Raw genomic sequence first — 22,186 nt, 5'->3', positions numbered from 1 at the left:
GTTTGTGTCTATCTTTTATTTCTATTTCACCCATAGTCATACCTTAAACCTACAAGCTGATAGATAGATAGATAGATAGATAGATAGATAGATAGATAGATAGATAGATAGATAGATAGATAGATAGATAGATAGATAGATAGATAGATAGATAGATAGATAGATAGAAAGATAGATAGATAGAAAGATAGATAGATAGATAGATAGATAGATAGATAGATAGATAGATAGATAGACAGACAGACAGATAGATAGATAGATAGATAGATAGATAGATAGAAAGATAGATAGATAGATAGATAGATAGATAGATAGATAGATAGATAGATAGATAGATAGATAGATAGATAGATAGATCTCCATCATGTTTCTGTTACTGTGCTGCTCAGTTTAGGGTGCAATGCCCGCTCTGACCGCCAGAGGGAGCCATGTGCGTGTAACTGTGAGTATGCGTCAGGCAGCGTCAGGCTGCGTCAGAGGAAGATTAGAGCCAACATGGCGTCGTCCGACGCTCCGCTGCTGCTTCTCTGTTGTTTAGCTTCGTGTTCGCTTCTCATCAGCGGCTTCACACTTGAATCTGAACCTTGTTACAAACCCATCAGGGACCACAGACCACGATCCGTCAGGTGAGAGACCAGCGAGGCCACATTTCACTGGGAACCGGTGCGACGGCCCCGGTTTGTTGTTGTTTACCTCCGAGCGAACTACTTCCGGGCAGCTGTTATCAAGATGCTACTTACTTACTGACATTAACACTCATGTAGTAGAAGGAAGATGGAGATAACATTAAATCCTTAAAAACCAGAGTGTAAAAAGTCCGAGAGAAAGTGCAAAGCTTATTGAGATAGAAATAAAGATAAATAACAAAGAATAATATTGATTTATGGGACGATGTTCTTCCAATGGAGGGACTATGAGACACCATTGGGTCTAAGACTGGTTAAACGTCCCCTCGGCTCCTACACAGGACCCACTTACTCAGACAGACTCAAAATGTTGTAGTAACTTTGCATCTCTTCTTTTTTATTCTCTTTGTCGTCATGTTGAGTTTCTCTCTTGTGTCTTTAATCAATGAGGTGCAGCATATAAACAGTATAATAAGAATATAACTTGTATCTATATAACTTTGCTTAGAGTTTGGCCCATTCAGTAATTCATCTGTTGTCATACGTTACTATGAAAACATATATAACAGCTCTTTGTTTTCCTGTTGTTTTATGTATGACTTGTACACAGTGTGGGGTCCAAAGGTCTGACACCCCCGACCACTTAAAGTCCTTTTTGTTATCTTACACTCACTTCATCATTATCTTGAAAAAGATACAAAACTTGTGCAGCAACATCCCTGTCAATAGAAAGCTCTTGTTTAAGAGAAGTTGTCTCAGAGGATGAGAGACAAATCAGAGACGGGAAACCAGACATGTGGAAACGTCTCTTTAGACCGTTCTTCTGTTCTCTATCTAGCTAATTCTACATCTGTTATGAAGTAGATTTTCTAGTCTTGTGGCATGGGGTCTTATAGATTTATTTATAACATGGTTCAATGATGGTTCAATACGCTTAAGGAAATCTGACCTTTTATACAAATGGTTGGTCTGTCTACTTTTGCTGAAGTTTGATTTACAATGTAGAAATTGTGCAGAATATTAAATATTTTCTATTTACTTGACACATCTTACTGTGTTTTCAGTTGTGTCTGAATCCTGATTATTTACAAGTTTATGTGGAAATATTAGAGATTTATAATTTGGTCTCATCTTTCTTTGGACCCAGTGGCTCTCTGAACCAAAACATGAACCACACAGCGTTTAGACGAGATCTAAATATTCCAAAAGTGAAACCATCTGGCTGCCTTCATTACCCTCATTACCTTCATTACCTTTATACAACCTGTATTACAACAACCAGATATAAGTTGTATCCCTCTGTCATTTCAGGACCCAGGCCCGGCCTCATGAGTACCTGAAGGTGTCGGACCTTCCTCCGTCGTGTGACTGGAGGAACATCCAGGGAAAGAACTATGTGAGCACCACCAGGAACCAGCACATCCCACAGTACTGTGGCTCCTGCTGGGCCATGGGAGCCACCAGTGCATTAGCTGGTAACTATGACCCCAGAGGGAGGGAGGAGACAAGTTAAGAAGGATATATAGAGTAGATGATATTTCCTCTTGGTAATATTTGGTATTTTCTTTTGTCCAAGACCGTATCAACATCAAGCGAGGAGGGGCGTGGCCGTCGGCGTACCTGTCCGTCCAGAATGTGATCGACTGCGGGGGGGCGGGCTCTTGCTTCGGAGGAGATCACCTCGGAGTCTACGCATACGCCCACGAGCAAGGCATCCCGGATGAAACCTGCAACAACTACCAAGCCAAAAACCAAAGTAAGCATGAATAAGGGAGTGTAATCCTGTGGACTGCAGGACGACAGCCATCATTCAAAGATTGATTGATTAAAAAGCCCTGCATGATAAAGAATCCTTTTGTCTCTGATGTGGACAGAGTGTGAGCTGTTCAACCAGTGTGGGACCTGCTCCTTCTTTGAGTCGTGCGCCGTGGTGAAGAACTACACTCTGTGGAAGGTGGGAGACTACGGAAACGTTTCTGGAAGAGACAAGATGAAAGCAGAACTCTACAAAAACGGGCCCATCAGGTAGTTGAAGTCCCACTGACGTCCTCTCCTCCGTCTCTTTCACTCATCCGTCCACCCACCTGCTCCGTGGGGAGGATGAGATTCAGATGGAACTTTTCACAGAGCAGATTCTAAATCATACTCAACTTTCTATTAGTTCATACATTATATTAAAACCTGTTTAAGAACAAATTACAGCACTGAGCGTATGAAAATTATGGATTTAATTTGAATTTGGTCCCTGAATGTGTTGAAATTGATCATAAACAAGATTTTTTAATTCTTCATACATAGAAATATCTTCAGTTTGCTTTTCCGATACCTACAGGCATGCAAGATTAAAACAGTGGTAACCATACACTATGTATAAATATCAGCTCCCCAAAAGTGAAGGCAAACCATAAAGGCAAACTATCTATACCGCCCTCTAGTGGCTGGTTTGGGTGTAGTTGGTAAATCCCATCTCGTTTGTTTAATGTTTCTGATAAGTTTGGTTTAAATAAAAAAGAGTTAAACGTCATGATTGACAGCTGAGAGTGTTTTGACCGACCTCGATACCCTCCCTCTCAGACTCTGGCTCCAGTGATGTCAAAGGCACAAGATGGTGGCTCCTGTATCCAGTGAAGGGAGTGGAGACGTGTCATCAACTATTTTTAGAAACAGTCTGTGGTCGTCATTAAAAGTGTATGATCCTAAAACAGGATAAAAAATTAGAAATTCAGGTTTTTGTGCATGTGAATGGTTTGGAAAGAAAATAACAAATAACGTCTAAAGAAATATGTGCACAAACAGTTAGTTATTCAGAGTAAAGAGGTGATTTTGTGAACATCTGATGCAGCTTCAAATCTCCAGGTTCCCACACGGCAGGATGCGCATTTAAGTCACTGCACAAATATTAGTTTCACGGCTCATTTGTGATTCCTATTTGATAAATATAGAAATGCTCTCATGACATTTGACTGAGAAGATAAATATGTCTCCCCTCTGTGTGTTTCAGTTGTGCCCTGATGGCCACCGGCGGCCTGGAGAGTTACTCTGGGGGGGTTTTCTCAGAGTTTCACCCGCTGTCGCTGCCGAATCACATCGTGTCGGTGGCGGGTTGGGGGGTGTCGGAGGAGGGGGCCGAGTACTGGATCGTCAGGAACTCCTGGGGAGAGTTTTGGGTAGGTCTCTCTCTCTCTCTGTCTCTCTCTGTCTCTCTCTATCTCTCTCTCTCTGCACCACACCCTGCAGACACGCTGCTCCCTCCCTCACTTCTTTCTGTCACAGGGTTTCACTCAAATTGAACATTCAGTTCTTTAAAATGTATAATTTTCCACTGACATTTCGGCGTCTTGCTCACAGAGTGAGTAACGTCCTGTGTTTTTTGTTTTCAGGGTGAACGCGGCTGGGCGAGAATCGTCACCAGCTCCTATAAAGGAGGAAAAGGCAACTGGTTCAACCTGGGTATTGAGAAACACTGTGTTTATGGAGATCCCATTGTTACATAGACACTAAGATACACTGATGAACTCTAGTTTTGTCTTGTTTGGTTCATGGAAATTACGACAGAATATTAAAATAATGTAGGAAATATGTTAATTTGTGGGTTTTTTGCTGCAAGCTTTTGGGGGAAATTGTTATTTCACGTTTTATTAAATGTAATGAATCTTAATTTAGAGCTGAACCCCATTCAGACAGGATCTGTGCACGAACCTGCAGCTTTCAGCTTGAAATGACTCACTCCAGCTCCATTATCATCACATTTCCACAGGAGCTTCTCCGAGCTCATTGAAATTCACCTGTGGTGAAACAGCCGTTGACAGCTTTGAGAGAAAAAAAGAAGCTTAAAACTTAACTCTGTTCTCAGCATCGTCAGAATCACACAATCATATCACACAACACTACACACTGAGCAGCCGCCTGCTGCACTTTGGTTTCTCTTCATATGTAAATGTGTCACATGGAAGTTGGAACTTTGTCGCCTTCATTTGTGAAGGAAATGACCGAATCAGTGTTTTCTGCAGAGTTGAGACACTTCACCCTCTGTGGTGGTTTTACTTGACTGATTCTAGTTTATCTAGACTCATTGTATTTAAATCCAACTACTGAAAATGTGAATTAATAAATGATGAAACTCCATCACTAGAATGTTTGTGTGTTTTCTAGTTTTAAGACCTGAAGGGAATTCTTTTTATAAAGTCGTCATTTATTAAATTTTCAGAAAGTTTATATAATATAAATCAGGGGGGGGAGTAAATAAAAAGATTTCAATCAAATTAAACTTATATATGAATTATAAAGATTGTATATTTTCTGTTAACTGACTAATCGAGTCCTCTGAGGCTCTGGTTGCTTCCTGGTTGCTTGAGGAAATAAATAATAAAAGCCAGCCCCAGGGGTTTTACCCTGTAGGAGGTTCAACCCTTCCTGATGCTGACTGTGAATAAAAGCAGGATTTGTAACATAAAAGATCGTAACTGTCTTTCAAATTAGAATTCAACTTGTTTGCTGAATCCCTCTCCTTGAGCCAAGGCTGCACAAGGAATCTGTTCATCTAAATTTAAGTCCAGTTTAAATAAAAAATCGTCCAAAACAGACAAAAGCCTTGAATGGAGACAAACGAGGCTTCACATCTGAGTGAGAGCCGAGCTTCCGTCTCCACATTTCGTCTAGAGACTGGAATGTTCATTCATGAGGCAGAAAACATTCCCGTGTTTGACAAGTGACATTCCTTCCTCTGCTCATCATCATCATGTCCTGCGTCAGTGTCGCTCTGTGCTGCTGCTGCTCTGTGCATCTCTTCACTTTTCACTGTTGCTGCCTGAGTCACAAACCTGCAGCTGAGGCCCTCCTCCTCCTCCTCCTCCTCCTCCTCCTCCTCCTCCTCCTCTTGCTGCTGCTGCTGAAGAAACAAGTTATGTCCAAGGTCAGAATGAGGAAGCGACTCAAAGGGTGTAATTAGCTCCTCTTTGCATGCTTGGGCTGACCTGCAGCAAACCAACTAGTTCAGCAGGTAACTCAACCTTCCAGAGCCACGATTGGAATGTGCCTGAAACTCCTCGCTGGTTTCTGAGGTGACAAAGGGCTTCACTCCTGCTGGAGGTGATTGGATCTCTGCTCTCAATCACTTCATCACATTTGTCCTGTAGCTGTTGGCTCCAGTCCCTCTGTCGGTATGTGGGTGTTTGTGTGGATTGCTGCCACGTTCACTGATCAGATTTATCACCAGAGAACTTAACTCCTTTACACGTTGATTACCTGGATTCTTTTTTTGAATAAGTTTCACTCCGAGTGTTTTTAGTGCCTTCTCCATCATGCCCCCCCCCCCCCCCCTCTCCACCACCTGCTCAGACAAAATAAGACAACGTGTAGTCAAGCTAGCGAATGTGAGCAAGAAAAACACAGGAAGTTTCAAGTTGAAATTGAAGGTACAATTCGGAGGTACTTGTACTTCAATTTCCATTCCCGGCTTCTTTATACTTTTATTTACTTTTGTAGTTTTTGCTCCTCTACATTTATCAGACTATTGGTATTTTTCAAAGTAAGATTTTTCGAAAAAGCTGTAACCAAAGGAGCATACACTTCCTGGTGATTTAAACAATTTGTTTGAGGCTCAAAGGGGTAAATTATTTTAATTGTTTCACCAAACTGGTAAATGCCACAGAAAAATAAATCTAAAAACCATTTAAACCTAATTTATCATCTTATAATAATCGTGTGAGCATTAAGAGAAGCTTTAGAGCCCAGTTTGGGTAGTTACTCATCTACTAACTGTTTACTACAAATATAAGGTGCTTAGTACTGCAGTAAGTTCCTTTTACTTCTACTCAACTGCAAGAAGAGTCATATTTTTACGTACATTATATTATATGAAAGGTTTAGTTGGTAACTGTGCAGATTAAGACGTTTACATAATATGGAAATCTTATAAAACAGGGTGTTTTTTTAAGATCAAGCTATTTTACAGCACAAGTAGATCATAGATGAAACAATTCTTAAAATGAATCAAATAACCAGTTGATCAGTTAGTTACTAATCCTGATAATCATTTAAAATCATTTGTCATGTGTCAAACATCTACAAGATCGAGATTTAAGTTAAGTGCATTTCAAAAACAAGGCTGCTCAAAGAGCTTTATGTAAAAAATAGAAATCATGTTGACTGTTTAAGCCCTATGAGACGAATTGTGATTTGTGAATATGGGCTATACAAATAAAATTTGATTGATTGATTGACTAGTTTGTAAAAGCAACACAAGACGACAAAAAAGAGAAGCATTTAAAAAGAAGTCAAAGAGTTAAATAAGAATAAAGAATAAATTAAATAGAAACGTGAAGATATTAGTTATAGGGTTTAATCAAAGGCAAACAGAAAGATCATCATAATTTATTTATAATAAATAAGAGTATAATAGCATATTCATTGTAGGAATTTAGTTACAGGGAAGTAAGTACCAGGAAGGTAAAGAATACCTTTAAAGAACAATGTGTTTTTATCACTGGTCCCTCCTCCCTGTCACGCACACTGAGGGCTCTGTGCTGTTTTATTTTGAAAACCCGGTCAGGGGACGTGTTATTTCCAGCTTGACTTTGAGGAGCAGAGATGCTCTAGCTGCAGATCAGAGTCGACCAGAGGCTGGAGGCTGCAGCTCGGATCAGACACGCAGGATTATTCTCTCGTCCCCAGCCTCACGTTCGGTTTCTCTGGGTCTTCTCTCTCCTCTTCAGAGCCGGGACCTGCCATGAGCATCTCCCGGCCGCAGCCCTGAGCCGCTCCGGGGTCCTGAGGAGGTGAAGATGCCTCATGGACCGCTCCATCGCCTCCAGTGCGCCAGTGCAGGGCTCCTCCAGCGCCCAGTGACAGAGACATGCCGCGGTTCAGCGTCAGGTGGACGGTCGCCGCGCTGCTGATCCTCGGGGTCTGCGGCTCTTTCCTCTTCTGCGAGTATCTCATCTACTTCCCCGCCATCCTGCAGTGCGCCTGGCCGAGGAGCAGCCAGGTGCGGGCCGGGGAGGGCATCGACGGCCGCCCGGTGGATTCGGCGGCGGTGCGCGCCATGGTGCTGTCGGACACCCACCTCCTGGGAGCCGTGGGGGGACACTGGTTCGACAAGCTGAGGAGGTAAAGTCTCCATCCAGCCTTCATCCATCCTCCATCGGTCATCCATCATCCGTCCACCCCAGCAGGAGTGATGCGTAAACCACAACAAAACACAATAATCCATGTATCCAAACGCGCAGGGAATGGCAGATGGAGCGAGCGTTCCAAACCGCTCTGTGGCTGCTCAGGCCCGAGATAGTGTTCATCCTGGGGGACATCTTCGACGAGGGCAAGTGGAGCTCCCAGCAGGTAACGTCCCTTCCACTCCCCCCCCCCCCCCCCCCCTTTCACCCTTTTTTTGCTTTGTCTGTCGTGAGGATGCAGAAGAGATGCCAGTGCTCTCCTCCTTCTCCTCCTCATCATCACCACCATCATCATCATCATCATCCTCATCATCCTTTACCAACCAGGCCCGGGAGGCTGCAGGATTTGTGGGGAAACATCAGAAAACAACAACAACAGCAGCAGCAGCAGAAACCTGCAGCCTCTCTGTCCTCCATGCTCCTGCACATCCATCCCTGCTTCACGAAAGAATCCCCCCCCCCCCATCCCCCTGGGAACTCTCTCACAGCATCCATGACTGGACTGACAAGAGAACCACATCGAGTCAAGAAAAAAGGGGGGAAAGTGGTGAAGTGCCAGAGCAGCACAGAGATCTGGCAGAGTTAAATCTCCTCTGATCCACTGTGTTCGCTCGTTCATCCATTTTTCACATCTCCTCTGATTTGTATTCAGCGACGCTCGAATCCTTTTCAGTCGGCTGAGAAAAGAAAATGATGAAATTAGAGCGGCAAACCAGTCGCTGGTCTCATCCTGATGATTTCGTGTGGATTCATCGATTTGTTGTTTGCTCCACGAACCAGAAAAATAACAAGACGATGACTTGTTTCATCGGAAATTCGTCTTTAATTAATGGTAATTGTGCAGCATGCAAAGTAATTCAATTTATTATGAGACGCAACAAAGAAACAGAAGCAAATCTTCACCTTTGAGGGGCTAATACTCGGCACATTTGCTTAATTAACATCTTAAACATTGAATTGATTATTTAAATGCTCAGTTGTCAATTCGGGGCTAATTAAGAGCAGCATCAGTGGCCCATTTAGTCGCGTCTGTATGGAAAACACCATGTACACCCCAGAGCCCTGATGTAATTAAAGGTCCTCCGTGTGCCGCCCCGGCCCCTGCAGGTGCCAAATTGAATCTGGAGCCTGAATCAAAGCGGAGCGGCTCAGTCACCCACAGAGGGCGACAGCCTGGCCCTCAGAGACCCCATTAACGCTCATGAGCTTCCCAGGGGACCTTTCTTCTTCTCTTCTTCTTCGTCTTCTTCTTCGTCTTCTTCTTGTCGAAGACGCACAGTGAAACCTGCCTCAGCGGCTGTTTGTGTTGTGTCTCCGCAGCACTGGGAGGACGACGTGCGCCGCTTCCACAGGATGTTCAGACACTCCACTGACACAGAACTGGTTGTACTCGTTGGGAACCACGACATCGGGTTCCATTATGAGTAAGAACGAGCTGTGCAGCTTTATTGTGTTATTGTTTCTGTCGTTCCACCTCTGCTCTGGTATTCAGGAGACACATGTGGCACAAAGGACTCTGGTTTCTCTGCACGTCACTCAGTAAAACACCTCAGCGCCGTGTTGTTTTTTTAATTCCTGTTGTTCGCTGCCCCAGTTCCGGAAATATCTGACGAAAGTCGTCTGTTCGAGCTTCACTTTGATCTGAAGAGGTTTTGTAATGAGACGAGTCGGTTTATCGGCTGCCAAGGGAATGTCAATAAAAGCGGCACGTTGATACAGCAGCAAAAAAGAAGCAGGAGACTGAAAGGACCCAGTCCACACTGCAGAGCCCTTGAGAAATGTTTGATGTTTTTATGTCTAATTGTCAGGGACACGCTGACGTCACGTCCTCTGAAGTGGGGGTAGGAATTTGTAGAAGTTAAAAAGCAACGATTGGGGAAAACCTAAGTTTATTTCCATTTACTGGTATAAACCTTAGACTGTGAACAAAGATGGACGACACGTCTCCACTTCCTCCCACTCTCCAGAAATGAAGCCAAAAATATCCCGGTTATGTAATCGTCTCCATCTTGTTGCAAAGACTTCATCTGGAGTCAGAGTTTGTGCAATAGCCTTAAGTGGGCGGGGCAGCAGTATCAAGGTCACGCCAATACACTAGCTCGACCAATCACGAGTCAGTCTCAGCTGTCAATCATGTAGTTTCACCAAGTTTCTATGGCATTAAACATTGACCGGGACATACATCAGTGAGATGAGAACAACCTAAAATGGCTGAATCCATCTTTGAGGAAAATGTATTCAACATGTAATGGTGACTTTCACTTTGCCCTCATGTCCCATCCACTAACACGGAGCATACAGGGGGTTAAAACCTGTACTGCAGCCAGCCACCAGGGGGCTCCTATAGATCTGGATCACCTTTAGGGAGCAGTCATGTCGTCCATCTTTAATTAAAGTCTAATACTCAAGGGAGAAAATAGTTCCCCAACAAATAAACTTTTTAATTTACTAAAGATAATTTAATTTTGCAGTAAAGACGTAACTAAAGTACATAGAAATGAAACAATACATTGTAGAAATGTAAATTTAAGTAAGACAATAAAAGCAGTAAATATGTTTTTAGTTATTTTTGTACGTAACATATTTATATTTGAACATGTGTGTAGATCTCATAGTTTTTATTAGATATCATCACAGTGGCTTTATTTTATCGATGTTATAGTAATTTCTGAGCCTGTCTGTGGTGTTTTTGTGTCACATTGCGTTAAGATGTTGTGTTCATTGTGTTCACCCCCCCCCCCCCCCCCCCCCCCCCGGCCTGTAACACTGTTTCTGTAGGAGACTGTTCTTGTTAGATTCTCAGTGGAATCAGCAGTGAAAACATAACAACCATCCCACAGTCTAGAATCTGAGGCCTGTGATTCACAGCGGGGGGCCGAGGTCTCTGATTGGTCCGCTGCCGCAGCAGGAAGTCGGACTCTTACGTAAGAGCCGCGGCTGAGCAGCAGGTTAGTGACGCTGCTCGTGTGTCTCCTGCAGGATGGACTGGTTCAAGCTGCAGCGCTTCGAGAAGGTCTTCAACGCCTCGTCCACCAGGATCGTCACCAAGAGGGGAGTGAAGTGAGTGACAGGTGCACGCAGCCATGTGACTCGGGAGGCCCACAGGTCACAGGTTTGATCCCCCGAGTCAGTCTGTGGCAAAAAAAATGACGCATTTTTATATAACACGACAGACATTGTCCACAAATATTTTTCTGTCCAGTCAAATAGACACAATGAACCAATCACAGCCCTTTTCACACAGAGGGAATGTTGCACACATTGGAAGATCTGCACAAATCTCTTTCTTATCACGCTTTATTTGTGTTTATATTTGTTGTTGTTGTTACAAATAGAAAAAAAAACTTGTTTCAAATATTGAATAAGATTAGGTCTATTTCCCCTGGTTTATATTTTTGTAAACAAGATTAAATAATTCTCACATGAGAGACAAATTTAATTGAGCAGCTCGTCAAGGGCATGGCACATAGAGCAAAGAACAAAAGACTAAGTACAATATGTATGATAATATGAATATAAGATATGCATAGAATAAATTGACAGCTATTGCCGGAGGAATCAGAGAGATTTGATGAGGACAGCTCAGTGAGAACCTCATGAAAACCTTATATATCAAGTCCTGACGCATCTCCCCCCCCTTCAGCTTCCTGCTGGTGAACAGCGTGGCCCTGCACGGTGACGGCTGTCCCATCTGCCAGTCGGTGGAGAAGGAGCTGATCAAACTCTCCAGGGACCTCAACTGTTCTCTGCAGGTGGGAGGAGGCGCCTCGCACTTTCACACTGAGAGGAGAACAACGCACCTCAGCCACCGACACATCCAGGGTGTCCACGTGCTGATTGCTCCTCTCGCTCTCTGCCACAGATCCGCGCTCACAGCCGCGAGATGTGAAATATAACAAAACGTGGGCTGGTGTTTCAAGTGGATGAATTATTTGTGTCGTCTCCTCCGCAGAGCTCGCAGCCCGGCGGCGGAGTGACAGACGGATGTGAAGGTTCGCAGCTCTATCCCCCCACGTCCCCCGTCATGCTACAGGTAAAACACACGTGGGCTCCCTGCAGGTTCTGGCTCTGAACCGCCTGGAAAAACCTCGAGATCTCCTCACGTCTCATGCATCTGCACCGACACTCTCTTGAAAAGCTCTGGATTCAGTCTCTTCTCAGTCTCATTTCAAAGCCCCTGTCATCAGTTACATTTCCCTGTTGGGAGAAAGTGGTTAAGAAACGCATCTTAGCAAAGAATTCATTTAATTCCTCGTTTTTAAATCGGGTTAATCCGTCCCTCTGGTCCTTCTCCGTCTCTGTGACTCTTTGTGTTTCTTCTCTGTCTTTCTGTCGTCTCTTGTTTCATGTCTCTGTGGTGTTGCTTTTTCGTCTGCGATCATTTGCTTTTTCTATTTGTTCGTGTGTGTCACTGTGAGTCTTGTTATGTGTCTCTTTGTATTTGTTTTCTATCTTATTGTTATTATTTTGTGCTTGTTTTGTGCCTCTCTGGTCATTGTCCATCTGCTTTTGGTCATTTTTGTGTCTCTTTGTGTTTGTTTTGTGTGTTTTTCATCATTCTTCTTACCTGTTTTGGTCATTTTTGTGTCTCGTTGTCTATTTCATGTGTTTTCGTGGTCATGTTGTGTCTCTGTTTTTTCCCATTCTGTCATTTTGTGGTTGTTTGGTGTGTATTTGGTGTGGAAATCTAAACATGATTTGTCGATTCTGTTGGTTGTTACCACCTGAAGTAAAATCTGAGGAGGTTCAATAAAGTTCGAAAATTCAAAATCACAAAAAAAAACAGCCTAATCTTTTAGTTTTTATCATTCTGACAAATGTTAAACTGTATAATAGGAAACATACCAACATGTGCACTGAAACTAACACGTTATTTATTGCCATCATTTCTTTACTTGATGACCTGACGACAGTTACAACAGCTGAGGTTTCAGGTTATTAATTCAAAATGTGACTGATTCCTCAAACTAAAAGCTGAGGTTCTGCAGTTTGACTCTGACTCTGAGTTAACGTGAGAATTTCCAACTGTTCTTCAGATAAAAGAGAGACGAGTTTGAACTCCCACATTGTGTCAGCAGCGAGTTCACATCAGATCCATCACTTCAGTCACAGACCTTCATCAAACGACACCTCACAGCGCTGCATCTTTAATAAGCCCGCTGTCGACAGGCTGCAGGGATTCAAACCTGTGTTTTTCCTACACACTTGTCAAGCGGATGAAAATTACTCACAACTTCAAATACGTCATTATTAGTTAGAGCCTTAAGACATTTATTAAATAAAGCAAACATATCATCAACAAACTTTCATTAAACCCACAGAATTTTAGTTTTAGTTTCTAAAAATAAGAATGTCAAACTGAATTTGGGAGAAATGCGTATGAAATAATGCATTTTAAACATTTCCATTTAATGTTGTGAGGCATCCACAAACATCAACTTTTAATAAAGTTGTATGTACAGTAAATTCATAAAGCTGCTATACAGAAAACAATACAGATGTGATTATATAACAGAACTTGTGAGAACATCAGTTTATCAGCCTGAAAACTTTTTTAGTTCAGTGTTTAATTAGTTATTTTTTAAAGTTTTTAATCATTTTCTCTTTAATATGTAAGACAGCTGTGAAAAGCCCTAAGGACAGTTTAAACGGATCGACTGTTTCAACACTAGAGTTTATTATATTTTGTGTAATTTGTCACCTTGTTCATCGCTGCAGGTTTTTCTATAATATTATAAAATGTTACTCTTTATTCAAACACTGCATCCAAACATATTTAAAAGAAGACAAAACGTTCCTACGAGCTGAATGACTGTGTTCTGCTCTGCAGCACTATCCCCTGTTCAGGGTGAGCGACGCCGCCTGCACGGGACAGGACGCTGCACCGTCCGCAGAGCGCCACCTGCTGTTCCGAGAGAAGTACGACGTGCTGTCGAAGGAGGCCTCGCACAGGGTGAGTTGCTCTGCAGTCCCATCACATCCCATCACATCCCAGCGCCTCTGCTGGGTTTCTGTCAGAGCTCAGATACGTTCTGAGCCGCACTCCTCCAGTTGAGGCGCAGTGACATTGACCCGCTGCTGCACAGAGCGTCGCTGGCAGAAGCAGCAGATGGTGGCGAGGATGAAAGTGATGATGTAAAGCAGCAGCAACCGCTCTGTGGTCCTGATGCTGGTCTCTCTCTCTCCACAGCTGCTGCAGTGGTTCAAGCCACGCCTCATCCTCAGCGGACACACCCACAGCGGATGCGAGGTTCTCCACGACAACAAGTACCCAGAAGTCAGCGTGCCGTCCTTCAGCTGGAGGAACAGGAACAACCCCAGCTTCATCCTGGTGAGAAACAAACAACAAACACACAAACAACAACACCAACAATACACAGAACATGAAATGACCCTGAGGACTTGATGCTGAAACTAATGTGCGCGCGATTTAGAATTTTACCGTTTGTTTGCAAAAGTAGATTTTATATCAAAAAGCAATTCTTTACAGCAAATAAAAGAAAATCTATCTACTCAACACTTTATAAACACAATGAGCGTAAAGAAATATTGTGTAGTTGAGTGAATTATCATTCTCTTGTGTGTATTTGTCTCCTTTTACACGTGTTTGTTTCTGTTTGTGAAAACCATAAAAACAAGTAGATGAATGGCTTACTTAGTCATAAATAATAATGCAAGTTATAAGTAGTGATTCTAATAAATAAAGAAAATATGGAATGAAAAAAGTCTATAATAATAATAACACATTTTATTTATTTCTTATTCATTCAATAACTTTATAACAACATGAAAGGAAGTTGTGTCTTTGTGATGAAACTAAATACTAAAACTAATAACCACTAGTGAACATAGTGAATCATTAAACAGCTAAAGAGCCAAAATTTGCAATTATATTGAATTAGATTACAGATATTACTGTCTGTGTTTAAATAAGCAGCTTTTTCTCACAAGTACGAGGTGATGATTTATCAATGCTTTGTGTTTCTGCTGCCCCCAAGTGGCTGCAGCATTATATTATAGATTTTTTTGGTTTTCCTGTGGTTAATTGATTGGTCTATTGATTGATTTGTTAAATGATTGATTGTTTGATGAATATCTTACCACAGCTTTCATGCTGACTCCAAAACAGATAACAAAACAAATATGAAACAACAATGAATAGAACTGTGTTTATCAGCCTGCTAATAATGAATTTTTATCTCAGTCTAAAACCAAACTGAGACACTTTGAACGCAGTAGGTTCAGATTATGAGTCAGTTCTGTGATGTTATAGTGAATATTGCCTCCCCTCCATCTCCCTCTCCCCAGGCGTCGGTGTCACCGGGCAGTTACGCTCTGTCCAAGTGTTTCCTGCCGGAGGAGAGCACGGTGATCAGCGTGTACTGCTCGGCCGGCGCCTGCATGCTGCTTCTCTTCCTGGCCCACTGCCTGTGGATGAAGGGCCTGCTGCAGTGCCTCAGCCTCTTCCTGCTGGGGAAGCACAAGTCTCTGTGAACCGCGTTACCCAGGATGCACCACGCTGCAGGACACAGCCATGAAGTTTCACCTGCACACACTTTAAGTGAAGATCCGCAACAATGTGACTTTCCTCCTGTGAACGGGGCCAAAACTCATCATCAGCATCAACCTCGATTTGTCCAAATGTCTAGCGGCACTGTGAAGGACTTGAATCTATATTTTAAATGTCTTTAAAAGGGACTCAGAGTTTATTCTTGGTATCACCGGTGATGATTTTTCTTGTGATTACAAATCCTGAGGAGTTTGATGAAGGACCAGACGGGTGAAGTTCTGCTGTTTGAATCAAGTATTGAAAAAAAATGAAGGAAAACAAATCGATCCACATCATGTGTAAATTCTCACGTCGCTGCTCTGATGGAAGGTGTTAACGTGTGTTGGTAGTTCGTCTCCCTCACTGTGACCTGCTGTGAAACACTGTCTCCGTCGTCCTCCACATCATCTCCTCGTGTTTTTATGATGCATATCTGGATATATTTAATTTAGGAATCTCTGTGCCAAATGTTTGTGAGGATTTTTTGCCAAAGCTGTTGAAGCGTTTCTGATTAACTGTGAATAAATAAATCTGAATCTAAAGGAGTTTCATGTCGTGTACATATGAGAAACATCCTTAAACACTTTGGCTGAAACATTTCGTCAAAAGCTTGATACTTTTAGAACAGATGGAATTAAGGTCATTAAATTAAAGTGACTCAACTCAAATTCTTAGTTTTTACAAAATCACCTGAAATCAAATGTCAGTATAAAAATATCCGACTCACACACTCTGTTATAAGATTATAATTGGAATGTGTCAAGATCTGAGTTGAAATAAATCTATCAGACAGTTAATGAACTGTTTATTCTGTGACAGCTCTTACTTTAATATCTAATTGTCTATTATGATATTTAATAAGCTGCTTTGTGGCAATGTTGGATTTTTCTAAGATTTTTCCACCATCATTATGATTCAAAATTAGATTAGTTAATTTCTTTACTAACCTTATTATGAAGTCTATGGTAGTTAATGACGCTTCATTTAAAATGATGAAAAAATAAATTCCCAATATTAAAGAAGCTAAGAAGCATTTGTTTAATAATTGAGCAAAATATGTTAAGAAATAAATGATGCTGGTCGACTTAATCATTTATAAAAGAAAAAGAAATTGCTTCAGCTCTATTTTTACTCTCAATCCATTTTCAGAAAAGGCTGCTTTATATATATATATATATACACACATAGTTATATGAAATTACATCTCATATAAAATTACTGTTATATAAAATATATTAACTATTTAATATAATTTATTATAAACCCTTTTTTGTACAAAAACAATGTCTGTCTATTTAAAGGTTCTAACTAATTAACCATAAACCTGCACAGGTGATTGACTCATTGTATTTAGACTTATAATGGATTATTTATAATAATGAGTAAGAAATCTAATGTTTTACAGATTTATGCAAACAAATTATTCAATGCAAGTTTTTGTTTTCTGTGTTTTTCCTTCAGCTGACAGTTTGTTGAATTTTGTTATAGTTCAGTTTAAGTTGATTTATTCTTTTTATTTTGATATATTTTGATATATGGAACTTTAATCTTTAACTGTTTGTACTTTGAATAAGTTAATAAAGCTCTGAAAACTCGTGTTATTAACAGTGTGACTCAAAACACCTTGAACCTGAGAAGCACATTCCATATGAAAACACTTGTTTAGCTAAATGCTAACACTCAATGCTAATCCAATTTGAAACACAATAAACTCTGAATCTTATGCATTAAAAAGAACTTTCCTGAAGGTTGTAATGTTGTTTTTTGTTGATGTTAATTCAGATGTAAAATCATTCTGGAGAATGAACTTCAATCAGTATCATGTGCTAAATAATATAAATACCTGTCTTTGTAAACAGCAGCACAAACTAAATCCTCCAGAATGATTGTACATGTAAATCAACAGTTTCAACTGAACAATAGTAATTTTCTAATGAACCTGCAGCTGAATGTACTGTATATGTGCGTGAGAACCAAAGTTACAATCTTAAAATGAACAAAATAAAACAGAAACAAACCAGCTCATCTGCAACAAATCTGGACACAACTGGACACCAAGGTGGAAATAAAGCAAAGTCCTCTAATGTGCCTCTTTATTTAAAGAAAATAAAAATGTCATTTAATCATCCTCCCAGGCCAAACAAAGGTTTTTGCACCTCCAGTCAGTTCACTCTCGTTTGGGGATAGACGTGTACTGTAGCAGAAGAAAAGGCTGATGCTGTTTGTACAAGGAGAAGAGCTTGTCTTGTTGGGTGCTGCTCACACATTCATAGTGCCTGTGCCATCGGGTATGGCTCCAAAGGACCAAAGAATTACTAATATTGCACGCTCTCATTTATTCATCTCCATTCTAAACATGCTTTCCTATGTGTGTATGTATACATATTTACCGTATACATACATAGGTATGTACACCTAGGCACACACATAATTAAACATGTATAATTGTACATATATATTTATATAGACCTATAAATTTACATGTACATACATTTATAAAATTTTACACACAACGCACACTCGCCCTCGCATACACACGCGCACACACACACGCATACACACAATGCGTCTGTGAGTCTATGTTTGTTTTATGTACACATGCGCACAGGCACGCACATCAGTACAGATCTCAGACACACTTCATATCGAAAAAACGTTGGTTCCTATTAAAACAACACCAGGTTGCAATTTGGACACTTTCAATGGATTTCCAATGTTTGTTTAAAGCTGTGAAATTCAAAAAAAAAGAAATAACAACCAAAGAATTTCCAATAAAACAAAAAGAAAAAGGAGGATTAAAAGAAAAATCAATTAAAAGAAAAGAGAAACAAAGAAAAGGCATGGCGCTGCAACATCTGGTCTTCACTGCAGGTAAGTGGTTAATTTGCATAATGTATACAGGTTTTTAGGATTTTTTCCCTATTTTTTATTTTTTACTAAACAGCATTTCCTTTTTTTATAAACCAGAAAAAACTAAACTCTACAGAGAAAGTCCCCTACCCGCAGTCTTCCGCTGCCGATAGAGTTTGACATCAAGCTGTACAGCGCAGTCGAAAACATACTTACATCTGAGCTCATTTACAGGTACAGCCATAATCAAGGCACAAAGATCTACAAGTAGATTTGTTTTTCTTTCAATTAAGTTGTACAAAATAATATTACATTTTACAGTCTGTACAGGATAATTCAACCTTGCACAGTGTACAAGTTAACAAAAAACAAAACCAAAGAAAGAAATGAAAAGAAAAAACAATACATTTTATCTCTCCCGTCCCCCCCAGCCCGCCCACCCGCCCTCCCCTCCCATCAGTATCTCTACGCTAAAAGGATGGTTTGTGTGGAAAAAGGAGGCAGGTCCGAGTCCGTGGAGGCAGCAGGGCTAAGGTGCACAGAGCTCAGTCCCCTTTTCCTTCATTGAAATCCTTCGTTGCGTCGCCGCTGTCGTATATTTCTGTCGTATTAATCTCTCGCTCCACGTGTCTCTCGGCCGCTCGGTCCACCCTGCAGCTCGGCAAGCTAACATCGTGACAGGGTAATAAATATTGTGATGCTACATTGTGTGTATGCTTCCTCTGGAGAAAAAACAACAACAACAAGAACAAAAACAAAAACCAAAACAAAAAGTTATTAAGGAACCTGATGCAAAGTGCATTTATCTCTTCATCCACTCTGCGCCCGCCGCCCTCCCCTCGTCCGCTCCGGGTTCGCCAGCGTCCAGTCGACTTCCACGCGGAGAGAAGACGCAGGTCGGAGGGGACGACGGGGTAAAAGAAATTTTAAAAAAAATTAATTAAAGGGGGGCAAAGGTCATGGTGGTGATGCCGGCTTTATCCAGCAGGTGACAAACGAACACAAACACACGTACATGCGCTCACTCACATGGCATTCCTCCTACTCTTCATCACACACACACACACACACACACTCACACACTGCCTCTACACTGAGGTCCTGTAGGTGTGTTTTATGTTTCCACACCCACCAGTCCAGGTTCAATGACAAAGCCAAAAAAAAACAGAAGAACACAAAGGGGGGGGGAGAAAGAAACAAACAAAAAAAAAGGAGGTAGCCCAAGGCTTAGTGGAATGACAAAAAATCAAGGCATTTAAAAAGGAACAAGTAAAAGAAAAAGAAAGAAAAAAGAAGCGGCACACAACAACTTTGTTCCCCAACCTTCCTTTTACATCGGTGAAATGGGGATAAATCAGTCCCAGAGAAAAACAAAACCAAAAAAAGAAGAAGTACAAAAAGCTAAGAAGTTAAGAAGAGGAAGAGTATTTGACACACTTCAGTAGTACTTCATAGTCCTCGACAAGAGGGGTGGTCAGGGGGGGTGTTGAGGGTTTCTTTGGGGGTGGAGGAAGGGTGAAGGTTCAGGGTGAGGAGGAGGAGGAGGAGGAGCAGGAGGAGGAGGAAAGGTTCGTCAAGGATGCACAATGGTGGAGAAAAACACAGAAGGCTGACGGAGGCGGTCTCCCATCACAAGAGTTCGTACTGCCGCAGGTGCATTCTCTGGATGATGTCCCGGCAGTCGTTGAACACCCGCCGGATGTTCTCTGTGTCCACGGCACAGGTGAAGTGGGGGTAGCAGTAGTGTCTGCCGTCGCCGCTCGCAGTGCTGATCCGCTGAGGAGGGAGAGAGAGAGAGAGAGAGAGAGAGAGAGAGAGAGAGAGAGAGAGAGAGAGAGAGAGAGAGAGAGAGAGAGAGAGAGAGAGAGAGAGAGAGACAAGAGAGAGACAAGAGAGATCAGACGAACGTCATTTAATCTGTGATAAGAGCAGGTGATGAGCTCAAGCTCCTCCAACGAGGCTCTTATTCACTTCTCTCCCTCTAATAGAGACATAGAGTCGTACTTACACAGCTCACTATAAAACAGTTGGTTTAGTAGCAGTGAGCAGTGAACTACAGACCAGGAGCAGCGTTGTGCAGCAGACAGAGGCAGGAAGTGACGTATTAACTAAGCTGCGGAGATCACGTGATCATGTTTACATCAGTGTCTTCTACGTGTGTGACACCACTTTTTCAGATTTTATTTTATTTTTGTTCAACTGTGGCTCACAGTGAATCCAGTGGAGGATCCCCTGCTGTGTTCACACATCGACTTCTCCTGGTTTTCTACGGATGTTATACTTAGAGGCCAAATGGATAAAAACCTATAGAAACTGCGGAGCTTCTCACTCTGACATTTGCCTTCACACATGCACGTAAAAACGGAGGAGCTGCAGAGTCCCGTGCATGTCTGAAAGCAGCTCTGGTGAGAGAAGGCCACAGCGTCAAAGAAGTGGTTCATCAAGTTCTACATAAATCACGCAGGTGGTATTTGTGTTTGGCTTCAATCCAGCGACGCCGGGCAGAAAACAGAAATTAAACGGGACGAGGCAGCTCACGTCTGAACAGTCATCGTCTTCACCTCCAATTCAAAAACGCTCCTGACACACGGCGAGGCACTTACAAGAAACTCGTCTCGGATGAAGAACTTTGCTCTTGTCACTCTCGGGTCCTCACCAGGTTCAGGAGTTGCTGAAAGAACGACATGTTGACAGTCAACACAGATTCTAAGAGTCAAGCTGTAGGAAGAGGGCGAGGACACGGGGACACCAACCTTCATTTGGTATGGTGTAGCGAGCATATTCAGGGAAGTAGTCTTCAATTTTGGATTTTCCAGCTAATACTTTCTCAGCCAGCATGTCCTGCTTGTTCAGGAATAATATGACCGATATAGTGCGTAACCATCTGAAAAACAAGGACACAAAAATCATTACAGTATATTAGCAGTGCATGCACAGGGCTGTGATGTTAAAGAAACAGCTGTGAGTATTTACACACGTAAGACAGTAGAGTGAGTCACAGTAGAAATGACACAGCAGAAGTTCTCATGGACGTAAAATTACCTCCTGGGCTCAGATTTCACACACGTTTCTGTCTCACCTGTTGTTCCAAATACTGCGGAAGAGGTCCAGGGCTTCCCGTAGCCTGTTGGTGTTATTGTCTTCCCTTATTACCATGTTGTAGCTGCTGCTGGCCACCACGAAGATGATAGCAGTGACGTCTGCAGGGAGAGGACAGGGAATCAGGGGTTGGTGGAGTTAGTGATACCGGTAGTGTTACAATATAGCTACCGTACTGATATTACAGCGGCACCAATATTAACAATTCAATTTCTACGATCATACGTTAAAGACAATCTGCCGAAGTGACAACAGGCCGACGTACGCTCATCAACAAACCAATCACTGTCAAGTATAGATGGATGCATTCCTTGTAGGTGATGTCGACAGGGTAATTATCACATTTAAGTCTTCAAAGGATTCCTGAATTACAATGTTAACCCATAACTAACCACATCAAATGTGACCGATGAAACAACATCTGCTCCTAAATATTCGAGGGCGGCTCTTTAACATCTAAGAGGTAAGAGGTGAAGTGATGCTGAGGTTTGACGTGACTGGAGGAGGTGTCTCAGGTTGATGAGGAACACTGTGGCTGTTTGAAGAAAGAGGAGAAGAAGGACAAAGTGTGAGAAGTCTCACCGTTAAAGCACTGGATCCATTTCCTCCTCTCATCTCTCTGGCCCCCAACATCGAACATGCTGCGAAGGAGACAGAATACTGGGTCAGACACAACAACACACCTTACACTGCCCTCTTGTGGTCACACAGTTCACATCTCCACTGGGACGGGCCTGAGGACGCCAGGTACACGTTGTACTGTCGTCGTTGGAGGGGGGGGGATTGTTATGACTGTTGGTATAAATATACGTTTTGATTTAGATCGCCACAAAAACATCTGTTTTCTGTCCGGAGCTGAATCGGCTCCTGACCTCAGGTCTAGTTGGAGAAAA

At 42.1% G+C, this 22,186-nt stretch overlaps 3 protein-coding genes across 5 annotated transcripts in view; 2 read left to right on the top strand and 1 right to left on the bottom strand.

The window, feature by feature from the left end:
- Nucleotides 1-477: 477 nt before the first annotated feature.
- On the top strand, nt 478-4,751 carry LOC128454297 (cathepsin Z). Its single transcript, XM_053437660.1, has 6 exons — nt 478-626; nt 1,938-2,101; nt 2,203-2,382; nt 2,501-2,651; nt 3,628-3,793; nt 4,007-4,751. The coding sequence occupies exons 1-6, from the start codon at nt 496-498 to the stop codon at nt 4,118-4,120; spliced, it is 906 nt and encodes a 301-aa protein (XP_053293635.1). The 5' UTR covers nt 478-495; the 3' UTR covers nt 4,121-4,751.
- A 2,407-nt stretch (nt 4,752-7,158) lies between these two features.
- Nucleotides 7,159-15,886, top strand: mppe1 (metallophosphoesterase 1). The gene is made up of 9 exons (XM_053437640.1): nt 7,159-7,733; nt 7,853-7,961; nt 9,116-9,219; nt 10,775-10,855; nt 11,439-11,547; nt 11,748-11,828; nt 13,626-13,748; nt 13,986-14,126; nt 15,104-15,886. The coding sequence occupies exons 1-9, from the start codon at nt 7,480-7,482 to the stop codon at nt 15,287-15,289; spliced, it is 1,188 nt and encodes a 395-aa protein (XP_053293615.1). The 5' UTR covers nt 7,159-7,479; the 3' UTR covers nt 15,290-15,886.
- A 1,518-nt stretch (nt 15,887-17,404) lies between these two features.
- Nucleotides 17,405-22,186, bottom strand: part of LOC128454268 (guanine nucleotide-binding protein G(olf) subunit alpha) — a 45,525-nt gene continuing 40,743 nt past the window's right edge. For all 3 annotated transcript variants that reach the window (XM_053437622.1, XM_053437623.1, XM_053437624.1), the window contains 5 exons: nt 21,876-21,934; nt 21,274-21,394; nt 20,948-21,078; nt 20,798-20,865; nt 17,405-19,970 (listed from right to left, as the gene is read on the bottom strand). In XM_053437622.1, coding sequence (XP_053293597.1) covers nt 19,824-19,970; nt 20,798-20,865; nt 20,948-21,078; nt 21,274-21,394; nt 21,876-21,934 — 526 coding nt within the window. In that variant the 3' untranslated portion in view covers nt 17,405-19,823. The remainder of the gene's footprint in view (nt 19,971-20,797; nt 20,866-20,947; nt 21,079-21,273; nt 21,395-21,875; nt 21,935-22,186) is intronic.

Source organism: Pleuronectes platessa, chromosome 13 (genome assembly GCF_947347685.1).
Source record: "Pleuronectes platessa chromosome 13, fPlePla1.1, whole genome shotgun sequence".
Lineage (NCBI taxonomy): Eukaryota > Metazoa > Chordata > Actinopteri > Pleuronectiformes > Pleuronectidae > Pleuronectes > Pleuronectes platessa.
Note: the sequence above shows the minus strand (reverse complement) of the source record. Positions and strands in the feature narration are given on the sequence as shown.